Below are 27,624 nucleotides of genomic sequence, written 5' to 3'. Positions count from 1 at the left end.
TATCACTATACTTTGCCTTCCCAGAGCTCTACATATTGTCTCCACGTGCACTGTGTCGACACCTGGTAATCGCTTTGGCAATCTTGGGAGACGCTGATCCTTGCTGGTTGTTACATCACCTTCCTCCTGTTTGGTAAGAACTTGTAAGAGCTTTGTATTTTGCTTGACGAAGTGCGCGTGAACCACCATATTCCGTAGTTTGTAGGCATATACATTTGTGCTTTTCGTGTACTAACCATGTCAGGACTAGTTGATCCGACCGCTGTTGACCCGGCCAAGATGACGCCTGAGCAGTTGCATGCTCACTTCACCCACCTTTTGGGCGGGCATGCACGTGACACCGATGCGCGCATTGGTGACGTGGATGCCAAACTCACCGACGCGCTGGACAAGCTGGATGGCCTCGAGGCAGCTTTCAACTCCAAGCTCGACGCCAAGTTCCAGGAGCTTTTGACTCGGTTACCGCCGCCTCGCGCCAACGTGCAACGCCGCGCACGCCGCGTTCTTCGTGCGGACGTTCCTGCGGGTACCGCTCCTGCTGCAGCAGCCGCACATGACACGCCTTCTGATGAGGGATACGAAGACTATGAAGGGGACGCGGACGAGCAGGTAGATGAGAACATACTGGACGGCGAGGAAGTCCAACAACCTGCACCTGGTCGTCCACGGCAGCTGAACCGCAACGCTCGACCACCTCCTCGCCCGGTACGTAATGATGATGATCATGTTGCTAAACTGAAACTGAACATTCCGCCATTTGAGGGTAGATATAATCCTGATGCATATCTTACATGGGAATTGGAAGTAGAACAACGCTTTGCATGTTTAAAATACCCTGATCACTTGCGTGTTAGTGCTGCTACTTGTGAGTTCACAGATTTTGCATCTATTTTGTGGTCTGAATATTGTAGAACACATGCAGCAAATATTCCTGCTACTTGGACTGGGTTAAAACTTGCTATGCGTACTCGTTTTGTTCCTCCACATTATCAACGTGATTTGCTGAAAAAATTGTCTCGCTTAGAACAAGGGAAAAATTCTGTAGAAGACTATTATCAAGAATTGCAAACTGGCATGATTCGCTGTGGTATTGTAGAGGATAATGAGGCTATGCTTGCACGTTTCTTTGGTGGTTTGAATAAAGAGATTCAGCATATTTTAGATTATAAGGAGTACAACACTATTACTCGCTTGTTTCATCTTGCTTGCAAAGCTGAACGTGAAGTGCAGGATCGCCAACCACCATGGAGAAGAGCTAATGTTTCTGCAGGACGTACATCGTCATGGTCTCCGCGACAATCAGCGCCACAATCTCGTGGTACTGCACCAGCACCTACTACCTCCAAGTACACCGCGCCTGCATCACGCGCACCTCCTGCCACTACACCAACACCATCGGCTGGTCCTCCTCGGAGTTCATCTTCCATGGCCTCCACGGGGAAGACGCGCGACATTCAATGTCGCAAATGCTTGGGATTTGGTCACATAGAGCGAGAATGCAGAACCAAGCGTGTGATGTTGGTGCGAGAAGATGGAGAATATGATTCTGCAAGTGACTTTGATGAAGATACATTGGCCCTTATTGCTGCACGTGATGGTGCCAACTCTGATTCTGAGAGAGAGATGGAGGTAATGGAAGCTGACACTGCTGATCAGTACAGGAGCTTAGTTGCACAGCGTGTGTTGAGCGTGCAATTGAGCAAAGCTGAGCATGATCAACGCCACAATCTGTTCCAAACAAGAGGCGTTGTAAAAGAGCGAGCTATAAGGATCATCATTGATGGAGGGAGCTGCAATAATCTGGCTAGCGTTGATATGGTAGAGAAGCTTTCTCTCCCTACAAGACAGCGCACACATCCATACTACATTCAATGGTTTGAGAGCTCTCGGAAGCTCAAGGTAACAAGAACTACACGTGTGCATTTTACTATTGGTACATATTCTGATTTTGTGGATTGTGATGTTGTACCTATGCAAGCTTGTTCTTTGTTACTTGGTAGACCTTGGCAATTTGATAGAGAATCTGTTCATAATGGTAAAACTAATCAGTATTCTCTTATGCATGATGGAAAGAAAATTGGTCTCAAACCTATGACTCCTGAACAAATACTAAAAGATGATCTTGCTAGAGCTAGTAGAGTAAAAAGCGAGGAGAAACTTAAGAGTGAGAATCAGATTGTTGCTGCAGATTTTGTTCCACATAAGACTAATACTAAATCTGATTCGAACCATGCTACTGAAATTCGTTTGAAAAATCCTTGTTTGCTTGCTAGCAAATCTGATATTGCTGAACTTGATGTGGATACTACTCAATGCTATGCTATCATTTGCAAAGAAGTTCTGTTTTCATTTGAGGATATGCCTCCTTCTTTTCCACCTGCGGTTGCTAACCTTTTGCAGGAATTCATTGATGTGTTCCCACAAGATGTTCCCCCTGGACTACCACCTATCCGTGGCATAGAACACCAGATTGACTTGATTCCAGGAGCGTCGCTGCCCAACCGTGCACCATACCGTACCAATCCTGAAGAGACGAAAGAGATTCAGCGACAAATTCAGGTTCTCCAAGATAAAGGTTACATTCGTGAGTCTCTTAGCCCATGTGCTGTTCCTATTATCTTGGTACCTAAGAAGGATGGTTCTTCACGCATGTGTACTGATTGTAGAACTATTAATAATATTACCATTCGATACCGTCATCCAATACCTCGTTTAGATGATATGCTTGATGAATTGAGTGGTTCTGTTATGTTCTCTAAAGTTGATTTGCGTAGTGGTTACCACCAGATTCGTATGAAATTAGGAGATGAATGGAAAACAGCGTTTAAAACTAAGTTCGGCTTATATGAGTGGTTAGTAATGCCCTTTGGTTTAACTAATGCACCTAGTACTTTCATGCGACTGATGAACGAAGTTTTACATGCTTTTATTGGACGTTTTGTGGTGGTATACTTTGATGATATTCTGATTTATAGCAAATCTTTGGAGGAACATTTGGATCATTTACGTGCTGTTTTCAATGCGTTACGTGATGCACGTTTGTATGGTAATCTTGAGAAGTGCACCTTTTGCACCAATCGAGTTGCAAATTGTGGGAAGAATGTTTACCTCATTTAAAATTGTGGGAAGAATGTTTACCTCATGTTGAATTTGCTTACAATCGTTCGCTGCATTCTACCACTAAGATGTGCCCATTTGAGATTGTTTATGGTTTTGTACCACGTGCACCTATTGATTTGTTGCCTTTACCATCTTCTGTGCAAAATAATTTGGATGCTACAGACCGTGCTGAATTGATACTAAAATTGCATGAGACTACTAAAGACAACATAGCACGCATGAATGCTAAGTATAAAATTGCTGGGGATAGAGGAAGAAAGCATGTTGTGTTTGATGTTGGTGATCTTGTTTGGTTGCATTTGCGCAAAGATCGTTTTCCTGAATTGTGCAAGTCTAAACTAATGCCCCGCGCTGCTGGTCCTTTTAAGGTGTTAGAGAAAATAAATGATAATGCATATAAACTTGAGCTTCCTGCAGAATTGGGTCCGGTTAGTCCTACATTTAACATTGCAGATTTGAAGCCTTACTTTGGTGAAGAAGAGGAGCTTTCGTCGAGGACGACTTCAATTCAAGAAGGGGGGCATGATGAGGACATCCCATCTCTTGATACAACCGCTGTACCTACAGCCACACAAATACAAGGACCAATCACTCGAGCTCGTGCCAAACAACTTAACTATCAGGTACTTTCGTTTCTTGGAACTATTCCTCACATACATGAGAATATGATGCTGCCTAAATCAGATATGTTTGTTACTCTTAGGAATGATGGACCAAGCATGGATGAGGAGGACAAGCATTGGAGCATGATCACGCATGGAGGAGATGGCAGCAAGCGTTTGAGGATTGAAGATGACGCCGCAAGTGGAGATTTCAGAACTTTGAAGCCATCATAATGGAGCAACGATGCTTGGACGAATTCTACAAGTTTCCCCATCATAAAATTCGTCCAAGAGTTATTAATGGTGCTGCGTCACCTTATTTAATGGGCCAGGCCCATGTATTTTCGGATTAGGTATTTAAGGGGATTTTAAGAGGCCATATAAGTGGAGGAAGGCCCATTTAGGGGTGTTTTTGGCCAACCCTAGCTGGTTGGACGAAAATCCCTTGACTTCCCCCATATATATCCCTCCGTAGCCGTCATTAGAACTTGGATTTTGATTAGACTAAAAGTTAGCCAATTGTTGCAACTACGTGTACTTCTTTTGAGGCCAACGCCCAGAACAAGACCGACTATTCAGAATCCCACCATTATCAATCAAGCTTTCATCTCTATTCGCAATATTCAGATTGCATCTTTAGTTCTTACTTGTTCTCGATTTCAGGTAGGAATTAAGACCCTTGCTGGTCAGGCTGATCGTGCTCCCGCAAGATCAGTAACTCCCGGAGATTGTCCTAGCGATTGCATTGGCGCACGAGCTTTGCACGTGTAGTCGGATCGTCAAGCACGAACTCCACCAACAAATCGATTTATCCCCATCTCATCGAAAGATCGGCCACCTTTGGCCTATCACTATGAGGACACTATCGAGTGTGACGTGGTACCCATGACGGTGTGCCACATGTTGCTTGGCCGCCCTTGGCAATTTGACAAGAAGGCTATACATGATGGACTCTCCAACACATACACCTTCAAGGTCAACGACAAGAAGTTCGAGTTGCGCCCGATGACTCCTAGCCAAATCATCGCGGATAATGCGAAGGCTTTAGCGAGGACACAACTCCGCACCCACCATAGTGAGATGAGAGGAGAGGGAGCGACCCACCACAAAGATAGTGAGCGCCACAAGCCATATATGAGTGAGTCCAAGAGTGTCCTTCTAGCCACCAAGAGTGAGTGGAGAGAGCTCCAAGAGAACCCATCCACCATATTGCACTATGTGCTCAAATGCAAGGGACCCTCGTCGGCGACTAACGACTTAACCAACATTCCTCCATCTTTGTTGTCTCTTTTGCAGGAATTTCAAGACGTCTTCCCCGACGAGCTCCCTCATGGACTACCACCACTTTGAGGCATAGAACACCGCATCGACCTCATACCCGGCGCTCCGCTCCCAAACCGTGCCACCTACCGCACCAACCCCGAAGAAACAAAGGAGATACAACGCCAAATACAAGATCTCTTCACCAAAGGGTACGTCCGCGAAAGCCTTAGCCCTTGTGCGGTTCCCGTGATTCTTGTGCCTAAACCGGATGAGACGCAACGGATGTGTATGGATTGTCGCCCCATCAATGCCATTACCGTCCGTTACCGCCATCCCATTCCGCGTTTAGATGACATGCTTGATGAACTTAGTGGTGCCACGATTTTCTCTAAAGTCGATTTGCGTAGTGGTTACCATCAAATCCGCATGGCCATTGGTGATGAATGGAAAACGGCATTCAAGACCAAACTCGGTCTCTATGAATGGCTCGTTATGCCTTTCGGTCTTTCCAATGCTCCATCTACTTTCATGCGCCTCATGAATCACATCTTGCGTCCTCTCATTGGCAAGAGCGTGGTTGTCTATTTCGATGATATTCTCATCTATAGCAAAAGTCTCGAGGACCATGTGCAACATGTGAGAGAGGTCTTGTACATCTTGCGTCATGAAAAGCTTTATGCTAACCTCCCCAAATGCACCTTTGCTCAAAACAAATTGGTTTTCCTTGGCTTTGTGGTTTCCGCTAATGGGATTGAAGTTGATTCTTCCAAGGTGGAGGCCATCCATAATTGGCCTACCCCTACAAATGTTGGCCAAGTCCGAAGTTTTCATGGACTTGCCGGTTTCTATCGCCGCTTTGTGAAAGATTTTAGCACCATTGCTTGCCCTTTGAATGAGCTTACCAAAAAGAATGTTCCGTTTGTTTGGGGCAACGCCCAACAAAATGCTTTTGATGAGTTGAAGAAACGCCTTACCGAAGCTCCCCTTCTTGTTCTTCCAAATTTTGCAAAAACTTTTGAGATTGAGTGTGATGCAAGTGGGCTTGGGATTGGTGGTGTTCTTATGCAAGAGGGCAAACCCGTGGCATACTATAGTGAGAAGTTAGATGGTGCATGCCTCAACTATCCTATATATGACAAGGAGCTCTACGCTTTGGTTCGTGTTCTTGAAGTTTGGCAACACTATCTTTGGCCAAAAGAGTTTATCATTCATTCCGACCATGAGTCCTTGAAATATTTGAAAAGCCAACACAACTTGAACAAACGACATGCAAAATGGGTCGAGTTCATTGAGTCCTTCCCATATGTGATCAAATACAAGAAGGGCAAGGACAATGTTGTGGCGGATGCTCTTTCCCGCAAAAACACCCTTTTGCTTACTCGTTTGGATGTCCATGTTTTGGGACTTGAAGAGATCAAAGAACTCTATTGATGTAGCCCCGGTCACCGACGTCGCTACACCAAGACCAACAAGTCCCCCAAGTGGACCGATGACACGAGCCCGAGTCAAAGCGCTACATGATGAGGTGAACTCGCTCCTCACCACCCTTGATCTTGGTACCACTTTGGATGGATTGCTACCTCATGCCGACGTGTTATGTGTCATTAGGTACAAGGAGCATCAAGGTCACCAAGAGGAGGATACGCCATGGTCAAAGGGAGGAGAGGAGCAGCTGGACAAGAAGATGGACACGAAGATGGACACGAAGATGGACATGGAGCTGGACAGGAAGTCGCCCGAAGAGCGCAAGGAAGAGAAGATGGACGGCCGGTCCAGAACCCGGTCAGACCGGCCTCCTGACCGGATCACCCGGTCCACAGCCCGGTCTGACCGGCCTCCTGACCGGACCGCCCGGTCAGATACCGTGATTCGCGCTCGTGACATCCGGGCGCCATCCAGGGGACTTGGAGCCTCGTCCGGTCGCCGCCCGGCCACGAGTCCGGCTCAAACCGGCCTGCCCGGTCACAGGCCCGGTCTGACCGGCTCCCTGACCGGCCTGCACAACTTAAGTCACTTATTTCGGCCCGAACCGTTTCACTTGTACCTTTTCGGCCCATGACGCCTTGTAAGACTATAAATACCCCCAGGACGCCCCTTTAGCTCTTGAGACTTGTTTTGAACTCAAACCTAACTTTGAGCTTAGTCTCCCTTGGGTATCATCCCTCTGTAATCAAGGCCATCCTTGTTGTTGATTGGGATATTGTTGAGTGAGATTCTAGTACAAGCTACTCTCTCTCCCTCACCAATCTCTTTTTCTCCAACACCAATCTCTCACCGGGAATTCTGCCGCGTGCCTCTTCCGGGTGATTCTATTGGCGTGGTCCATCGAGCCACGGGGGTAAATATCGGGTGTATCGGGTTGGTGTGCGTGCGTGAGTCTCGGAGTTCCTCGTGTTCGTTGTGTTCTTCGTGTTCCTCGCGTTTTCCCATCTCCCCTCTTGGTTTCGAAGTCAATCCGCGAGATCGGGCCACACACGGGGTCTTAGACCTCATCATATGGTATCAGCAGCTCTTGGTTACCGCGGATTTGACCTTCTACCCACTCGATTTCGTCCCTAGAAAATTTTCCAAAAAATCCCCAAAAATAGCCCCAAAGTGCCTCTTGACCGATCTGTGATTTGGTTGCGTTTTGAGTGGTTTTGGTCCGTGGATCTGGTGTTGTTGTGCTTGATCTACTATTTCCCGAACTTTTAGCCTCCAATTCCATCGTTTCCCTTCGATTTGGTCGATTTGACTTGGTTTTCGTGAAGAACAAGAGAGAGAAATCGCGCGATCCGGTTGAGCACCGGTCAACCGGGCTACAGACCGGCCGGTCCGGTCCAGAATCCGGTCGACCGGCCATACAACCGGCCGGGCCGGTCCAGCAGCCGGTCCAACCGGGCCACAGACCGGGCGCAGCAACGCCCCCTCCTTCGACCTCGTCTTCCGGCGATCTCCACCACCACCACCACCACCACCATCATCGCAGGTATAACTTGCAGGTTTCACCTTGTAACCCCTCTTCCTTTTGCGATCTATCCTATCGAGCATTGCTTGTCTAGTGTTGCGAGACATTGCACGTGGCCCCGCATTGTGAGGTGTGTGTGTCGTGTTGAGTAAGGCACCCAAGCAAACACTCGTGTGGCGAGATAGCAAAAGCGAGGCTAACGCTAACATAGTGCGTGAAAAAGCCCCAAAAACACAAAAAGAGTGCGAGTAGCACCATACATCCATACATCCATACATCCATACATCCATACGCCCATACATACAAAGTGTCCACGTGCCACCAAAGATACAAACGAGTGCAAGTGCGGCCATATACAAAAGAGAAAAAGCTTTTAAGCAAAGAGAGATAGGAGAAGAGAGGCCGCGTGTGAATCTTGTTGTCTCTTCCTTTGCAACCAAAGCTTTGGCTCTCCTTGTGTTAGTGTGACACCGAGCACTTATACATACACTTTTCCGCTCACTTTTGGTTGCACTAACCCCGCTTATCTCGTGTGTGTGTTCCACAACTTTTTCCGTGTTTATAGTGATCTTCACATTGACATTTGGATTTTTGGACTTTACCCACTTTTAACAACATACTCGATCTTGGATTTGTCTTTTGGCTTTTCACAACACTCGCCTAACACCATATTTGCTAGCTTTTGCGTGTGGTTTTGCGTGTGTTCCCGATACACTTGATCTTGCTTTCGGTTTGGTGGATTGCCTCAATACTATCTTACCTTGGTAAGAGTGCGAGGTAGTCTCCTTCCACTAACATACACAACATAGTTCTTGTCTTTGCATCATGGATAGGAACGGAGATACCAATAGGGATGAAGAGATCCTCCGCAACACCGAGAGGTTGGCAACTCAACACAACCTATGGACGCAACGACAAGAGTTCAAGGAGCAACTCACACTCTTCGAGACCCGCATCGATGAGCAATACGATGAGGTGGCTCACAACTTCTCCGCCGTGAACCAAGACTTGGCTCTTCTTCGTGAAGCTACGGACAACTTGAATGGCCAAATGGCGGCTAATGATGCCAACATGGAGCGGCGCACGGATAGCCTCGAGCGCGCCATCACCAACTTGGGTCGTCATCGTCGACACCGCTCTACTTCCTCTTCATCAAGCTCGCCACAAGACTATTACTCTCATGGTGGCCTTTCGTCCTCTAGCTCCTCTTCAAGGCATGAAGACCATCATCGACCTCATCGCTCACGTGCTCGTCATGAAGACTCCCGCTCCAACTCTAGGCGTGGAGAAATACATCGCCATGCTCATCCACATGAGCGTCCTCCACAAGCTCAAGACCTTCAACAAGATCGTCACCAAGCGGATCGCCATGCCCACCATGGGCGTGATGGCCATCCCCAAGACCAAGATCCTCAAGATCCACCTCGACGAGACCTCCGTCACCACCCTCGCCATGATCAACGTGGACGAGGAGAACTACACCATGATCAAGATGCGAGACCCAACATTGAGCATCGTCCACAACCGCGACAAGATCTTCAACAACATCCTCACCGTGAACCAAGTGAAGCAAGTGTTCAACTCCACCGCCAACCCAATGCTATGGTTGGCCGTAGAAGACCTCCTATTCCACCTCTAGCCGCAAGAGTTGACGGCGCCCCTCCTCGTAGAAGAAACTTGGAGGATGAAGAGAACATGTATGGCAAGCTCAAGTTCAACATGCCCAAGTTCAAAGGTGAAGACGACGCCGAAGCTTACCTCTCATGGGAACTCAAGGTGGACAAGATCTTCCGCATCCACAACTACTCCGGTGCCAAGAAAGTGGCTATGGCATCACTCGAGTTTGAAGACTACGCCAACACTTGGTGGGAGCAAGTCCTCACTCTTAGAGAAGAGAAGGGTGAACCTCCTATTGACACTTGGGAAGATATGAAGAAGGAGATGCATGCTCGCTTTGTCCCAATGCACTACATGACCGACCTCTTCAACAAGCTCCAAAAGTTGAAGCAAGGCACCAAGACCGTTGAGGAGTTCTACAAGGAGATGGAGCTCACTATGATGCGAGCCAACATCCAAGAGTCCGAGGAACAAACCATAGCCCGCTTCTTCAATGGCCTTACTTATCCCATCAAGAGGATTGTCGAGTTCCAACCCTACTCCAACATGGTTGAGTTGGTCCACCAAGCATCGAAGGCCGAACACCAAGTGATTGAGGACATCAAGTACTCCAAGGCCAAGACTTATTTCTCCTCCAAGCTCGCTACATCGACTCCTCCTACTTCATCAACTCCTCATGCTACAAGTGCCAAGACCGACGCCTCCTCTACACCTTCCAAAAAACCGACTATCCAAAGTCGCATGAAGCAAACGGTCTCCTCCACCGCCTCCTCTAAGGCATCCATGGGACCCTCTAGTGTCACTTGCTTCAAGTGTGGCACCCAAGGTCACAAATCATTTGAGTGCAAGAACACCAAGGTCATGATCACTATGGAGAATGGTGACATCGAGACTCTTGATGAGGATGAATATGAAGCCCTTGTGCAAGCCGCCGTGGAAAGTGAAGAAGCCTATGAGCAAGAAAGTGGAGAAGATCCTCTCTTATGTGAGCATGACCCAAGTCCCTCACTTGTGGTCACAAGGGTGCTAACCACACAACCTCATGCTACGGAAGAACAACGGTGCAACATCTTCCAAACCCGTGCCGAAATTGGTGGCAAGTCAATCAAGGTCATCATCGATGGTGGAAGTTGCCATAACCTTGCGAGCACCGAGTTGTGTGAGAAGCTCCACCTCACTCTCCGCAAGCATCCTCACCCCTACCATATCCAATGGTTAAGTGACAAGGGCAACATCAAGATACAACATACCGTCACCGTCAACTTCAAGATCGGCCCTTATGAGGACACCATCGAGTGTGACGTGGTACCCATGACGGTGTGCCACATGTTGCTTGGCCGCCCTTGGCAATATGACAAGAAGGCTATACATGATGGACTCTCCAACACATACACCTTCAAGGTCAACGACAAGAAGTTCGAGTTGCGCCCGATGACTCCTAGCCAAATCATCGCGGATAATGCGAAGACTTTAGCGAGGGCACAACTCCGCACCCATAGTGAGATGAGAGGAGAGGGAGCGACCCACCACAAAGAGAGTGAGCGCCACAAGCCATACATGAGTGAGTCCAAGAGTGTCCTTCTAGCCACCAAGAGTGAGTGGAGAGAGCTCCAAGAGAACCCATCCACCATATTGCACTATGTGCTCATATGCAAGGGACCCTCGTCGGCGACTAACGACTTGACCAACATTCCTCCGTCTTTGTTGTCTCTTTTGCAGGAATTTCAAGACGTCTTCCCCGACGAGCTCCCTCATGGACTACCACCACTCCGAGGCATAGAACACCGCATCGACCTCATACCCGGCGCTCCGCTCCCAAACCGTGCCGCCTACCGCACCAACCCCGAAGAGACCAAGGAGATCAACCGCCAAATTCAAGATCTCCTCGCCAAAGGGTACGTCCGAGAAAGCCTTAGCCCTTGTGCGGTTCCCGTGATTCTTGTGCCTAAACCGGATGAGACGCAACGGATGTGTATGGATTGTCGCCCCATCAATGCCATTACCGTCCGTTACCGCCATCCCATTCCGCGTTTAGATGACATGCTTGATGAACTTAGTGGTGCCACGATTTTCTCTAAAGTCGATTTGCGTAGTGGTTACCATCAAATCCGCATGGCTATTGGTGATGAATGGAAAACGGCATTCAAGACCAAACTTGGTCTCTATGAATGGCTCGTTATGCCTTTCGGTCTTTCCAATGCACCATCTACTTTCATGCGCCTCATGAATCACATCTTGCGTCCTCTCATTGGCAAGAGCGTGGTTGTCTACTTCGATGATATTCTTATTTATAGCAAAAACCTCGAGGACCATGTGCAACATGTGAGAGAAGTCTTGTGCATCTTACGCCATGAAAAGCTTTGTGCTAACCTTCCCAAGTGCACATTTGCTCAAAACAAATTGGTTTTTCTTGGTTTCGTGGTTTCCGCAAATGGGATTGAAGTTGATTCTTCCAAGGTGGAGGCCATCCATAATTGGCCTACCCCTACAAATGTTGGCCAAGTCCGAAGCTTCCATGGACTTGCCGGGTTTACCGCCGCTTTGTGAAAGACTTTAGCACCATTGCTTGCCCTTTGAATGAGCTTACCAAGAAGAATGTTCCGTTTGTTTGGGGCAAGGCCCAACAAAATGCTTTTGATGAGTTGAAGAAACGCCTTACCGAAGCTCCACTTCTTGTTCTTCCAAATTTTGCAAAAACTTTTGAGATTGAGTGTGATGCAAGTGGGCTTGGTATTGGTGGTGTTCTTATGCAAGAGGGCAAACCCGTGGCATACTATAGTGAGAAGTTAGATGGCGCACGCCTCAACTATCCTATATATGACAAGGAGCTCTACGCTTTGGTTCGTGTTCTTGAAGTTTGGCAACACTATCTTTGGCCAAAAGAGTTTATCATTCATTCCGACCATGAGTCCTTGAAATATTTGAAAAGCCAACACAACTTGAACAAACGACATGCAAAATGGGTCGAGTTCATTGAGTCCTTCCCATATGTGATCAAATACAAGAAGGGCAAGGACAATGTTGTGGCAGATGCTCTTTCCCGCAAAAACACCCTTTTGCTAACTCGTTTGGATTTTCATGTTTTGGGACTTGAAGAGATCAAAGAACTCTATCCTTCCGATTCTTTCTTTGCTCCCATTTTTTGAGAAGTGCTCCGTTGAGCGAGGAGTGGATGATTTCTATTTGCATGATGGCTATTTGTTTAAAGCTAACAAGATTTGCATTCCCGAGTCTTCGCTTCGAAAATTGCTTTTGCAAGAGTCTCATGGAGGAGGTCTTATGGGTCACTTTGGACGTGACAAGACATATGCCATGCTCTCAACCCACTACTATTGGCCAAAGATGAAGCGAGATGTCGAGCGCCTTTGCCGTCGGTGCACAACATGCTTACAAGCTAAGTCTACCTCCAACCCTTATGGTCTTTACATTCCATTGCCTATTCCTTATGCACCATGGACCGATATTACCATGGATTTCGTTCTAGGCTTGCCTCGCACTAAGCATGGTCATGATTCCATATTTGTTGTAGTGGATAGATTCTCTAAGATGGCTCATTTCATACCTTGCCATAAGAGCGACGATGCTTCACACATTGCTTCATTGTTTTTCAGGGAAATCGTTCGCCTACATGGAGTACCACAAAGCATTGTGTCGGATCGAGACGTCAAGTTCATGAGTTATCTTTGGAAGTCGCTCATGGCGAAGTTTGGAGTCAAGCTCTTGTTCTCATCATCATCGCACCCGCAAACGGACGGCCAAACGGAAGTGGTCAATCGAAGCCTCTCCACCCTCCTACGCATCCTCGTGAAGAAAAACTTGAAGTCATGGGAGGAGTGCCTTCCTCACGCCGAGTTCGCCTACAACCGCGCCAAACACAAGACTACGTCAAGGAGCCCCTTCATGGTCGTCTATGGCTTCGAACCTTACACGGCACTCGACATACTTCCGCTTCCCCTCCACGAGCGCATCAACATGGACTTCGACAAGCGCACCGCCGCCGTCAAGAAACTACATGAAGAGACAAGGGCAACCATACAAGAACATGTTCTTCGTCAAGCCAACCGCCTCAACGCCAAGAAGAAGAAAAGAATATTCGAAGAAGGCGACCTCGTTTGGATCCACCTCCGGAAGGAACGGTTTCCTCATGAGCGCAACTCCAAGCTCAAGCCAAGAGGAGATGGCCCCTTCAAGGTCCTCAAACGCATCAACAACAACGCTTACGTCATCGACATACCAACATCCAAGTACTTGGTGAGCAACACGTTCAACGTCTCGGACTTGTCACCCTATCATGGAGATGAGGAGGTGCAAGAGTCGAGGACGACTCTTTCCCAAGGGGGGGGGGAGATGATGTAGCCCCGGTCACCGACGTCGCTACACCAAGACCAACAAGTCCCCCAAGTGGACCGATGACACGAGCCCGAGTCAAAGCGCTACATGATGAGGTGAACTCGCTCCTCACCACCCTTGATCTTGGTACCACTTTGGATGGATTGCTACCTCATGCCGACGTGTTATGTGTCATTAGGTACAAGGAGCATCAAGGTCACCAAGAGGAGGATACGCCATGGTCAAAGGGAGGAGAGGAGCAGCTGGACAAGAAGATGGACACGAAGATGGACATGGAGCTGGACAGGAAGTCGCCCGAAGAGCGCAAGGAAGAGAAGATGGACGGCCGGTCCAGAACCCGGTCAGACCGGCCTCCTGACCGGATCACCCGGTCCACAGCCCGGTCTGACCGGCCTCCTGACCGGACCGCCCGGTCAGATACCGGGATTCGCGCTCGTGACATCCGGGCGCCATCCAGGGGACTTGGAGCCTCGTCCGGTCGCCGCCCGGTCACAGGCCCGGTCTGAAACCGGCCTGCCCGGTCACAGGCCCGGTCTGACCGGCTCCCTGACCGGCCTGCACAACTTGAGTCACTTATTTCGGCCCGAACCATTTCACTTGTACCTTTTCGGCCCATGACGCCTTGTAAGACTATAAATACCCCCAGGACGCCCCTTTAGCTCTTGAGACTTGTTTTGAACTCAAACCTAACTTTGAGCTTAGTCTCCCTTGGGTATCATCCCTCTGTAATCAAGGCCATCCTTGTTGTTGATTGGGATATTGTTGAGTGAGATTCTAGTACAAGCTACTCTCCCTCACCAATCTCTTTTTCTCCAACACCAATCTCTCACCGGGAATTCTACCGCGTGCCTCTTCCGGGTGATTCTATTGGCGTGGTCCATCGAGCCACGGGGGTAAGTATCGGGTGTATCGGGTTGGTGTGCGTGCGTGAGTCTCGGAGTTCCTCGTGTTCGTTGTGTTCTTCGTGTTCCTCGCGTTTTCCCATCTCCCCTCTTGGTTTCGAAGTCAATCCGCGAGATCGGGCCACACACGGGGTCTTAGACCTCATCATCTATCCTTCCGATTCTTTCTTTGCTCCCATATTTGAGAAGTGCTCCGTTGAGCGAGGAGTGGATGATTTCTATTTGCATGATGGCTACTTGTTCAAAGCTAACAAGATTTGCATTCCCGAGTCTTCGCTTTGAAAATTGCTTTTGCAAGAGTCACATGGAGGAGGTCTTATGGGTCACTTTGGACGTGACAAGACATATGCCATGCTCTCAACCCACTACTATTGGCCAAAGATGAAGCGAGATGTGGAGCGCCTTTGCCGTCGGTGCACAACATGCTTACAAGCTAAGTCCACTTCCAACCCTTATGGTCTTTACACTCCATTGCCTATTCCTTATGCACCATGGACCGATATTAGCATGGATTTCGTTCTAGGCTTGCCTCGCACTAAGCATGGTCATGATTCCATATTTGTCGTAGTGGATAGATTCTCTAAGATGGCTCATTTCATACCTTGCCATAAGAGCGACGATGCTTCACACATTGCGTCATTGTTTTTCAGGGAAATTGTTCGCCTACATGGAGTACCGCAAAGCATTGTGTCGGATCGAGACATCAAGTTCATGAGTTATCTTTGGAAGTCGCTCATGGCAAAGTTTGGAGTGAAGCTCCTATTCTCATCATCCTCGCACCCGCAAACGGACGGCCAAACGGAGGTGGTCAATCGAAGCCTCTCCACCCTCCTACGCATCCTCGTGAAGAAGAACTTGAAGTCATGGGAGGAGTGCCTTCCTCACGCGGAGTTCGCCTACAACCGTGCCAAGCACAAGACTACATCAAGAAGCCCCTTCATGGTCGTCTACGGATTCGAACCTTACACGGCACTCGACATACTTCCGCTACCCCTTCACGAGCGCATCAACATGGACTTCGACAAGCGCACCGCCGCCGTCAAGAAACTACATGAAGAAACAAGAGCGACCATACAAGAACATGTGCTTCGTCAAGCAAACCGCATCAACGCCAAGAAGAAGGCAAGAGTATTCCAAGAAGGAGACCTCGTTTGGATCCACCTCCGGAAGGAAAGGTTCCCTCATGAGCGCAACTCCAAGCTCAAGCCAAGAGGAGATGGCCCCTTCAAGGTCCTCAAACGCATCAACAACAACGCTTACGTCATCGACATACCAACATCCAAGTACTTGGTGAGCAACATGTTCAACGTCTCGGACTTGTCACCCTATCATGGAGATGAGGAGGTGCAAGAGTCGAGGACGACTCTTTCCCAAGGGGGGGAGATGATGTAGCCCCGCTCACCGACGTCGCTACACCAAGACCAACAAGTCCCCCAAGTGGACCAATGACACGAGCCCGAGTCAAAGCTCTACATGATGAGGTGAACTCGCTCCTCACCACCCTTGATCTTGGTACCCCTTTGGATGGATTGCTACCTCATGCCGACGTGCTATGTGTCATTAGGTACAAGGCGCATCAAGACCCCGGAGAGGAGGACAAGCCAAGGTCAAGGGAGGGAGAGAAGCAGCTGGACATGGAGATGATCATGAAGCCGAAGCCGACGTCGCTCGAAGCGCTCCAAGTAAGAGACGGACGCTGGCCGGTCCAGGACCCGGTTAGACCGGACCCACAACCGGACGCCCCGGTCACAGGCCCGGTCAACCGGGCGCAAACCGGGCCAGCTCCCTCGTACCGGACGACGACCGGACCCAGGACCGGATTCTTCGCAGATTCCCGGTTTGCGCCCGGTCGACCGGACCCATGACCAGACAGCCCGGTCACAGGCCCGGTCAGACCGGACCCAAACCGGACAGCCCGGTCACAGGCCCGGTTAGACCGGACCCAAACCGGATCTGACGGGAAAGCCCCACCAAACTGCCTTAACTTATCCATTCGCGTACCTGTTCGCCCTTGCTGGCCATGTGTGCCTATATAAGTAGCTTCGACCCCTCCTTTACTCTTGAGACTTGTTTTGAACTCAAACCTACCTTTGAGCTTAGTCTCCCTTGGGTATCATCCCTCTGTAATCAAGGCACCTTGGTTGTTGACTTTGATCTTGTTGAGTGAGATTCTAGTACTAGTTACTCTCTCTCCCTCACCAAGCTCTTCCTCTCCAACCCCAATCTCTCTCCGGGAATTCTGCCACGGCCTCTTCCTCGGAGATTCTATTGGCGTGGTCCATCGAGCCACGGAGGTAAGCATCGGGTGTATCGGGTTGGTGTGTGTGCGTGAGTCTCGGAGTTCCTCGTGTTCATCGTGTTCTTCGTGTTCCTCGCGTTCTCCCATCTCTCCCCCCTTGGTTTCGAAGTCAATCCGCGAGATCGGGCCACACACGGGGTCTTAGACCTCATCACACCCCCAGCTCGAGCCATTATCACACGATCGAGGGTGTGCCTGATCTACTGGTTAGAGTTCGGCGTAGGGTTAGGGCTAGGGTCTAGGGTTTAGGGGAGATACTTTTGCACCATTACACCTTGCATCACACTTTGACACATAGCATAGGCCCACATGCAAGATTTGGTGGGGTTCCGGTGCTCCGGCGGTCGTTCTCCCCCTCCTCCCCCCAAAACAGCGGAACGTGTGCCCGGCGGGTCTACGCCCCTAGATTTCTCCGCGCGAGGGTGCACCAATGTACCTTTTCATTCTTTTAGGTTTTTTTTGACATATACACATGGAGAACCAAGATTGGGACCCTTTGGCACATACACCCCCAGCTCGAGCCATTATCACACGATCGAGGGTGTGCCTGATCTACTGGTTAGGGTTCGGCGTAGGGTTAGGGCTAGGGTCTAGGGTTTAGGGGAGCTACTTTTGCACAATTACACCTTGCATCACACTTTGACACATAGCATAGGCCCACATGCAAGATTTGGTGGGGTTCCGGTGTTCCGGCGGTCGTTCTCCCCCTCCTCCCCCCAAAACAGCGAAACGTGTGCCCCGGCGGGTCTACCCCCCTAGATTTCTCCGCGCGAGGGTGAACCAATGTACATTTTCATTCTTTTAGGTTTGTTTAGGACATATACACATGGAGAACCAAGATTGGGACCCTTTGGCACATACACCCCCAGCTCGAGCCATTATCACACGATCGAGGGTGTGCCTGATCAACTGGTTAGGGTTCGGCGTAGGGTTAGGGCTAGGGTCTAGGGTTTAGGGGAGATACTTTTGCACCATTACACCTTGCATCACACTTTGACACATAGCATAGGCCCACATGCAAGATTTGGTGGGGTTCCGGTGCTCCGGCGGTCGTTCTCCCCCTCCTCCCCCTAAAACAGCGGAACGTGTGCCCGGCGGGTCTACCCCCATAGATTTCTCCGCGCGAGGGTGCACCAATGTACCTTTTCATTATTTTAGGTTTGTTTAGGACATATACACATGGAGAACCAAGATTGGGACCCTTTGTCACAGCTAGAGCCATTATCACACGAAGTGTCGTCTGCGCATTTCCCCCCTATACCTCGCCAGAACCTTCCGAAGTGTCGTCTGCGCATTTCCGGGAAGCACCCCATACCCCGGGGTGTCAAATGCTGGACCTTGCAACATACCACAACATTTTTATGATTAGCATATAGGTGCACAAACAAGTTTGGGGGGATTTCGACACTCGGAGTAGCGGGATATCCCGCCAAACGCGAATCTGTTGTCCCCACGGTCTAGCCCATTGACTCGATCCCAATGGGGGTGGACCATTCTACTTTTTGCTTCATTTGAGTTTGTTTATACCATAGGAATGTGTAGTGGAAAGTTTTTGGCACATGAAACGTCAAGATTCCCACAGGGTGACGCCACGCGGCAGTTCCCCCCTATACCTCGCCAGAACCTTCCGAAGTGTCGTCTGCGCATTTCCGGGAAGCACCCCATACCCCGAGGTGTCAAATGCTGGACCTTGCAACATATCACAACATTTTTATGCTTAGCATATAGGTGCACAAACAAGTTTGGGGGGGATTTCGACACTCGGAGTAGCGGGATCACGACAAACGTGAATCTGTTGTCCCCGCGCTGTCTAGCCCATTGACTCGATCCCAACGGGGGTGGATCATTCTACTTTTTGCTTCATTTGAGTTTGTTTATACCATAGGAACATGTAGTGGAAAGTTTTTGGCACATGCAACGTCTAGATTATTCCCACAGGTGACGCCAGGCGGGCGGGAGTTCCCCCCTATACCTCGCCAGAACCTTTCCGAAGTGTCGTCTGCGCATTTTCGGGAAACACCCCATATACCGGAAGGAGGTTCTGGGGTTTTGATGCGGGGTGGCCTTCGGTCACCTCCACACCAAGACCAACAAATCCCCCAAGTGGACCGATGACACGAGCCCGAGTCAAGGCTCTCCATGATGAGGTGAACTCGCTCCTCACCACCCTTGATCTTGGTACCCCTTTGGATGGATTGCTACCTCATGCCGACGTGTTATGTGTCATTAGGTACAAGGAGCATCAAGAGCACGAAGAGGAGGAAATACCATGGTCAAGAGGAGGAGAGGAACAGCTGGACGCAAAGATGGACATGAAGCTGGACCGGAAGTCGCCCGAAGAGCGCAAGGAAGAGAAGATGGACGGCCGGTCCAGAACCCGGTCAGACCGGCCTCCTGACCGGGCCACCCGGTCCACAACCCGGTCTGACCGGCCTCCTGACCGGGCCGCCCGGTCCAAACCGGAATTTGCGCTCGTGCCATCCGGGCAACATCCCGGGGCCTCGGAACCTCGTCCGGTTGCCGCCCGGTCCCAGGGCCGGTCTGGACCGGCCTGCCCGGTCCCAGGGCCGGTCTGACCGGCTCCCTGACCGGCCTGCACAACTTAAGTTGCCCAATCGGCCCGAACTTGTTTCCTTCGTACCTTTTCGGCCCGTGACGCCTTGTAAGACTATATAAGCACCCCAGACGCCCCTTTAGCTCTTTAGACTTGTTTTGAACTCAAACCTAACTTTGAGCTTAGTCTCCCTTGGGTATCATCCCTCTGTAATCAAGGCCATCCTTGTTGTTGATTGGGATATTGTTGAGTGAGATTCTAGTACAAGCTACTCTCTCTCCCTCACCAATCTCTTTTCTCCAACACCAATCTCTCACCGGAAATTCTGCCGCGTGCCTCTTCCGGGTGATTCTATTGGCGTGGTCCATCGAGCCACGGGGGTAAGTATCGGGTGTATCGGGTTGGTGTGCGTGCGTGAGTCTCGGAGTTCCTCTTGTTCGTCGTGTTCTTCGTGTTCCTCGCGTTTTCCCATCTTCCCTCTTGGTTTCGAAGTCAATCCGCGAGATCGGGCCACACACGGGGTCTTAGACCTCATCATATGGTATCAGCAGCTCTTGGTTACCGCGGATTTGACCTTCCACCCACTCGATTTCGTCCCTAGAAAATTTTCCAAAAAATCCCCAAAAATAGCCCTAAATTGCCTCTTGACCGATCTGTGATTTGGTTGCGTTTTGAGTGGTTTTGGTCCGTGGATCTGGTGTTGTTGTGCTTGATCTACTATTTCCCCAACTTTTAGCCTCCAATTCCATCGTTTCCCTTCGATTTGGTCGATTTGGCTTGGTTTTCGTGAAGAACAGGAGAGAGAAAGCTTCAGCCCGCGAAATCCGGTTGAGCAGCCGGTCGACCGGACTACAGACCGGCTGGGCCAGCCCAGAACCCGGTCAACCGGCCGCGCAACCGGCCAGGCCGGTCCACAACCCGGTCCAACCGGGCCTCAGGCCGGGCGCCGCAACGCCCCTCCTTCGACCTCGTCTTCCGGCGATCTCCACCACCACCACCACCACCACCATCATCACAGGTATAACTTGCAGCTTTCACCTTGTAACCCCTCTTCCTTTTGCGATCTATCCCATCGAGCATTGCTTGTCTAGTGTTGCGAGACATTGCACGTGGCCCCGCATTGTGAGGTGTGTGTGTCGCGTTGAGTAAGGCACCCAAGCAAACACTCGTGTGGCAAGATAGCAAAAGCGAGGCTAACGCTAACATAGTGCATCAAAAAGCCCCAAAAACACAAAAAGAGTGCGAGTAGCACCATACATCCATACATCCATACATCCATACGCCCATACATACAAAAGTGTCCACGTGCCACCAAAGATACAAACGAGTGCAAGTGCCACCATATACAAAAGAGAAAAAGCTTTTAAGCAAAGAGAGATAGGAGAAGAGAGGCCGCGTGTGAATCTTGTTGTCTCTTCCTTTGCAACCAAAGCTTTGGCTCTCCTTGTGTTAGTGTGACACCGAGCACTTATACATACACTTTTCCGCTCACTTTTGGTTGCACTAACCCCGCTTATCTCGTGTGTGTGTTCCACAACTTTTTCCGTGTTTATAGTGATCTTCACATTGACATTTGGATTTTTGGACTTTACCCAATTTTAACAACATACTCGATCTTGGATTTGTCTTTTGGCTTTCCACAACACTCGCCTAACACCATATTTGCTAGCTTTTGCGTGTGGTTTTGCGTGTGTTCCCGATACACTTGATCTTGCTTTCGGTTTGGTGGATTGCCTCAATACTATCTTACCTTGGTAAGAGTGCGAGGTAGTCTCCTTCCACTAACATACACAACATAGTTCTTGTCTTTGCATCATGGATAGGAACGGAGATACCAATAGGGATGAAGAGATCCTCCGCAACACCGAGAGGTTGGCTACTCAACACAACCTATGGACGCAACGACAAGAGTTCAAGGAGCAACTCACCCTCTTCGAGACCCGCATCGATGAGCAATACGATGAGGTGGCTCACAACTTCTCCGCCGTGAACCAAGACTTGGCTTTTCTTCGTGAAGCTACGGACAACTTGAATGGCCAAATGGCGGCCAATGATGCCAACATGGAGCGGCGCATGGATAGCCTCGAGCGCGCCATCACCAACTTGGGTCGTCATCGTCGACACCGCTCTACTTCCTCTTCATCAAGCTCTGATGTGGACTGAGTCCAAGGATGTGCCCGATCTTCACGGATTTGGGTGGAACTCGTGGGGGTAGGTGGATGAACGCGATGAACACGAAGAACGCGAGGGGGAATCGTGGGGATACAACACACACACGCACACAAACCGGTTTTCCCTCGTAGGCCCGATACACCTACTCGATAGAGGTTGCGAGAAAAGACCTTCCGGTAGAAGTCCCACAAAGAGATCGACAAATCGAAGCTTGCAAGATCTAGAAGGGTGAAAAGACCGGAAGGTTGATAGAAGTGCAAGCAAAAGACCAAATAGGTAGAAGTGCAAGCAAAAGATCAAACAAACGGTAGAAGTCACCAAAGAGATCTTGACAAGTCGATAAGGAGCCCGGGTGGGTACAAGATCATAGATCTAGGTAGGGTTCCCACAAGGGTGAGCTAAGCTCAGGTTTAATTTCACATCAAGTCTAATCTCAGATCTGAGGCAAACAGCCTATTTATAGGTGGGGGCGAAGGGGTAAGTTACAAGCTGAAAAGTGCTGTCGTGCTGAAGTTCGATGGGGCGGAAGTTCCGGTCAACTTGGGCGGAAGTTCCGGCCAGGGGCGGAAGTTACGGTCTGGACGGGCGGAAGTTCCGGTCGGGGCGGAAGTTCCGGCCTTGTTCCGGAATTGCGCCATTGTCCCGCAGTAACATCCAGGGGGGTTTTCGCCGACTTTCGGAACTTGGGCGGAAGTTCCGGTGGGCGGAAGTTCCGGTCCCTCGGGGCGGAAGTTCCGGCCTGATCCTGTCTTCTGGGCGCTAGAAGGCATCTGGAGGGAATCTGGAGGGCATCTGGGCGGAAGTTCCGGTCCGGGAGGGCGGAAGTTCCGGCCTGGCAGCTGTAGCTCCATCTTCGTCATTTCCAGCTCTCTCTCCATTGGCTTGGTCTTCATGGCTCGCTTCTTGGTCGATGTACCTGATTGAACATAGGGTATTGGCATGAAGTAGCAAGCCATCCAAAGGGGTGTCAAAAGCATACATGGAGAGGAGCGAATTCACCTCTTGGCGTAGGGCTTGGGCTCGAGCTCGTGTCATTGGACCACGAGGAGGGCTTGTCGGTCTTGATGTAGTATCGACCTTGGGTAGGGCTACATCATCTCCCCCCCCCTTGGGAAAGAGTCGTCCTCGACTCTAACATCTCTTCATCTTCATAGTATGGCGAGAGGTCGGACACATTGAATGTGTTGCTCACCAAGTACTTGGATGTTGGTATGTCGATGACGTAGGCGTTGTCGTTGATTCGCTTGAGAACCTTGAAGGGACCAACGCCTCGGGGCTTGAGCTTGGAGTTTCTTTCTTGAGGGAAACGGTCCTTGCGAAGATGTAACCACACTAGGTCTCCTTCATTGAAGATCCTTGCCTTTTTGTTCATGTTGAGGCGTGTTGCTTGACGAAGAACTTGTTGCTCGATTGTTGCCCTTGTATCTTCATGTAGCTTCTTCACGGCGGCGGTGCGCTTGTCGAAGTCCATGTTTGTCCGCTCATGTAGTGGAAGTGGTAGTATGTCGAGTGCCATGAGCGGCTCAAACCCGTAGACGACCATGAAGGGACTCCTTGATGTTGTCGAGTGCTTGGCGCGGTTGTAGGCGAACTCCGCGTGTGGGAGACACTCTTCCCATGACTTCAAGTTTTTCTTCACGAGGATGCGTAGAAGAGAGGATAGGCTTCTATTGACCACTTCCGTTTGGCCGTCCGTTTGCGGGTGCCAGGATGATGAGAATAAGAGCTTCACTCCAAATTTTGCCATGAGCGACTTCCAAAGATAACTCATGAACTTGACGTCTCGATCCGACACAATGCTTTGCGGTACTCGATGTAGGCGAACAATTTCCCTGAAAAACAATGAACCAATGTGATGTAGCCCCGGTCACCGACGTCGCTACCTCAAGACCGTCAAGTGTAGCCCCACCTATCGTCGACGCTACACCATGGCCAAGGAGTCCCCCAAGTGGACCAACAACACAAACCCACGCCATATATGGCAAGGTGAACTCCTTCCTCTCTATGGGCGACCTCGACATAACCTTGGACGGATTGCTACCTCATGCCTATGCCTATATGTCGTTAGGTACCAATCTCGTCAAGGAACCGAAGGGAGCGTCAAGGAGCCGAGGAGAGGGAAGCCACATGGTTCATGGAAGAAGAAGGGAGGACCGAAGAAGAAGAATCAGAAGAAGGAGAAGGGCTCCAGCCGCCAGCCACGACAAGGCCGGCACTGCCGCCCCCACTTGGCCGGCACTGCCGGTGGGCGCACCCCGGCACTGCCGGCCCATCTTCCCCGGCACTGCCGGCCCCACCGGCACTGCCGCCCCGAGCACGCCGGCACTGCCGGCCCCCTCGAAGTCAACTTCATCCCAACCGTCTATTTATCATCTATGGTCACCAATACTTTGTTGTAATGCCCCTTTTACCCCTGGACGGATCTGGGCCTATATATACCTCTTCCCCCACCCCTTAGCTCTTTAGACAAGATGATAGCTTAAACATGGATATGAGCTTTGTCTCCCTAGGGTTTCATCCCTCTGTAATCAAGGCAACCCTTGTTGTTGATCTAGATCTGTGAGTGAGATTCTAGTGCGAGCACTCTCTCTCCCTCTCCGATCTCCTTCTCCAACACCGGTCTCTCTCCTCGGAATTCTACCGCGGTCTCTTCCGTAGGAGATTCTATCGGCGTGGTCCATCGAGCCACGGGGGTAAGTAATCGGTTGTATCGGGTAGGTGTGCGTGCGTGAGTTCCTCGTGTTCTTCGTGTTCATCGTGTTCTTCGCGCTCTCCCTCTCCTTCCCCTTTGGATTTCGGGTCAACCGCGAGATCGGGCCACACACGGGGTCTTAGACCTCATCATATGGTATCAGAAGCCTTTGGTTTCCGCGGATTTGACCCTCCACCCACCCAATTTCGTTTCTAGAAAATTTCCCAAAAAATAGCCCTAATTTGCCTTTGGTCGATCTGTGATTTTGTTGCGTTTTGAGTGGTTTTGATCCATGGATTTGATGTCCCTATGGTAGATCTACATCTCCACCAAATTTCACTGTCAAACTCCTTCTATTTCTCCGCGAATCGACGATTTTCTGCTCAATTTTCCGCCCCCGTGTTCGTCCAGTTCGTCCTGTTCGTGCTCGACCGGCACTGCCGGCCTCGTTTCACCGGCACTGCCGGCCCACCGGCACTGCCGGCCCGACCTGCCCGGCACTGCCGCCGCTGGCCTCCTCCTTCCTCCGCTCACCTCGCTCGCGCACAGCAGCCGTTCCGCCCTTGCTCCAATCGCCCAAGGCCGCCGCCTCCAACCACTCCGCCCCACGCGCCCAGGCTCCACGCCAGACGCCGCGCGCCCCTGAAGCAACCGGCCAAGCCGCTCCCGCGCTGGCCCCGCCCGCCCGACCGCCACACCACCAGGCTGCCACGCCCCAAGCTGCACCAGCTCGGCCCGGTCGCAGCGCCACCACGCGCCCACCCCACGCGCGCAAAGCCGCCCGCCACAAAGCTGCCGCTCCACCAGGGCCCTGCATCGCGCGCAAGCACCACCCCGGCACTGCCGTGAGCCGCAGACCGGCACTACCGCCGAACACACCCCGGCACTGCCGGCCACATCACAGCGGCACTGCCGGCCCTGACTGTCTAGGCTGTTTCAGTTTCGTTCAGTTCTAACTCCACTTTTTGCCCCAAATTTTGACAACTTTCCGGCGTCCGTTTGACTCCAAACTTTCCCAGTTAGCCCTTTTCATATTGACTCTAATTTTGACACCATTTCCCAAATTTTTGGACTCCGAAATTTTGACACCTTCGATCGCTCGTCGTGACCCAAATTTTCGGCCATTGACTTTTTTTGCTCGGTTTCCGTTTCGGAGTGCAAGGTTTGTCTATCAAGCTTCCGCGCCTACATCAACACCGCGGCGACACCTTCGGCACCCCGGACTCCGGCGCAACTACGACACCATCGTCGCCATAACCGCAAGTTGTGTGTTCCGACACCGCCTAACATTGTCATCTAGGTATAACTTGCTCCCTCCCAACCTTGTAACCCCTCTTCCTTTTGCGACCTATCCTATCGAGCATTGCTTATCAAGTGTTGCGAGACATTGCACGTGGCCCCGATTGTGAGGTGTGTGTGTCGTGTGGAGTAAAGCTTCTAAGCAAAAACTCGTGTGGCAAGATAGCAAAAGCGAGCTAACGCTAACATAGTGCGAGAAAAAGCCGCCAAAACACAAAAAGAGCAAAAGAGTGCAAGTGCCACCATACATATACAAAAGAGTGTCTAGTGCCACCAAATACAAAAGAGAAAAAGCTTTTAAGCAAAAGAGAGAAAAGAGAAGAGAGGCCGCGTGTGAATCTTGTTGTCTCTCAAGTTGCAACCAAAGCTTTGATCTCTTCTTGTGTTAGTGTGACACCGAGCACCCTTGTTTAAGGGCTTCTTACACTTTTCCGCTCATTCCTTGGTCGCACTAACCCCGTTCATCTCGTGTGTGAGTTCCATATCCTTCGTGTTTCCGTGATAACCATTTGGACACTTGATTTTTGGAGCTTACCCACTCTTAACAACAAACTTGATTTCGGATTTTGGCTTTTGGCTTTCCACCATCCTAACCTACCACCATATTTGCTAGCTTTTGCGTGTGTCTTTGTGTGAGTACCCGATACAATTGATTTTTTTTCCCTCGGCTTGTTGGATCGCCCCGATCTTATCACACCACGGTAAGGGTGCGAGGTAGTGTTCTTCCACTAACATACACCATATACATACCATCGTGCTAACATGGATAGCGAAGATGAGGATACGGAGGAGTACATGGAGTACTTCGAGGAGGATGCCTCCTCAAGCACCGCGGATGTGGAGGAACATGTGGAGCTCGACACCGACTCTAGCTCCACAAGCATCATCGGCATGTCCGACATCGAGGAGCTCGACAACGACCATGGCTCCCCAAGCATCACCGACATGACCGATATCGAGGAGCTCTACATCGACAATGGCCCCTCATGCATGGACGACATGGTGGAGTACCACCTCGAGGACGACATGGATGACATGGTGGAGCACCACCCCGAGGACGACATCGACGAGCTCTACATCGACACTAGCTCACTACTCATGGACGACATGGTGGAGCAACGCCACGACTTCGACATCGACACCATGGCGGAGCCTCACCTAGTCTCCACACGGAGCAAAGACGATGCGCCCTCGTATCCATACTTGGCCAAGGGAGCTACATATGAAGATGGAGGACCTCCACGATGGCGCCATCATATGGTTCACCAAGAGCGTCCTCAACATGAGCGTCATCGACACACTACTCCGAGCTCCACAAGGCACCACCATGAGCGTGCTTATGCACAAGATCGTCGACCTCAAGTACATCATATGGAGCATCAAGAGCGTCCCCAACATGATCGTCGTCGACATTCTTCTCCAAGCTTCACAAGGCTCCACAAGCGACATGCCAAGCCACATGAGCCATCATCTAGGCATGTTGAGGATCGTCATCGACAACACCATCACATGATCGTCGTCGACCACCACCATCTCATGGATCCCATCGACACATGTCACCACGTGATCTTCACCGACACAAGCCACTCCATGAGCGCCATCGACAAACATCTTCCACGGATCTTCGACAACACCACTCAAGCCATGGTGATGATGCCCGAAGACGAGAGCCTCGACATGAAGACGACCACCGCCACCATACGGTGTCTACCACTCCGAGGATGGCAAGTGCACATCGTGCATACCTTCCTCATACGGCGACTTCCACCTCTAGTGCCACCACCACAATGGCCTCTACCTCGTCACA

General features: G+C 50.5%; 1 protein-coding gene across 1 annotated transcript in view; it reads left to right on the top strand.

The window, feature by feature from the left end:
• Positions 1-25,367, top strand: part of LOC139835604 (uncharacterized) — a 29,062-nt gene extending 3,695 nt beyond the window's left edge. Inside the window, exons 2-3 of the mRNA XM_071825467.1 lie at positions 545-2,852; positions 25,100-25,367. Coding sequence (XP_071681568.1) covers positions 545-2,852; positions 25,100-25,367 — 2,576 coding nt within the window. The remainder of the gene's footprint in view (positions 1-544; positions 2,853-25,099) is intronic.
• The last annotated feature ends 2,257 nt before the right edge of the window (positions 25,368-27,624 follow it).

Source organism: Lolium perenne, chromosome 2 (assembly GCF_019359855.2).
Source record: "Lolium perenne isolate Kyuss_39 chromosome 2, Kyuss_2.0, whole genome shotgun sequence".
Taxonomy (NCBI): domain Eukaryota; kingdom Viridiplantae; phylum Streptophyta; class Magnoliopsida; order Poales; family Poaceae; genus Lolium; species Lolium perenne.
Note: the sequence above shows the minus strand (reverse complement) of the source record. Positions and strands in the feature narration are given on the sequence as shown.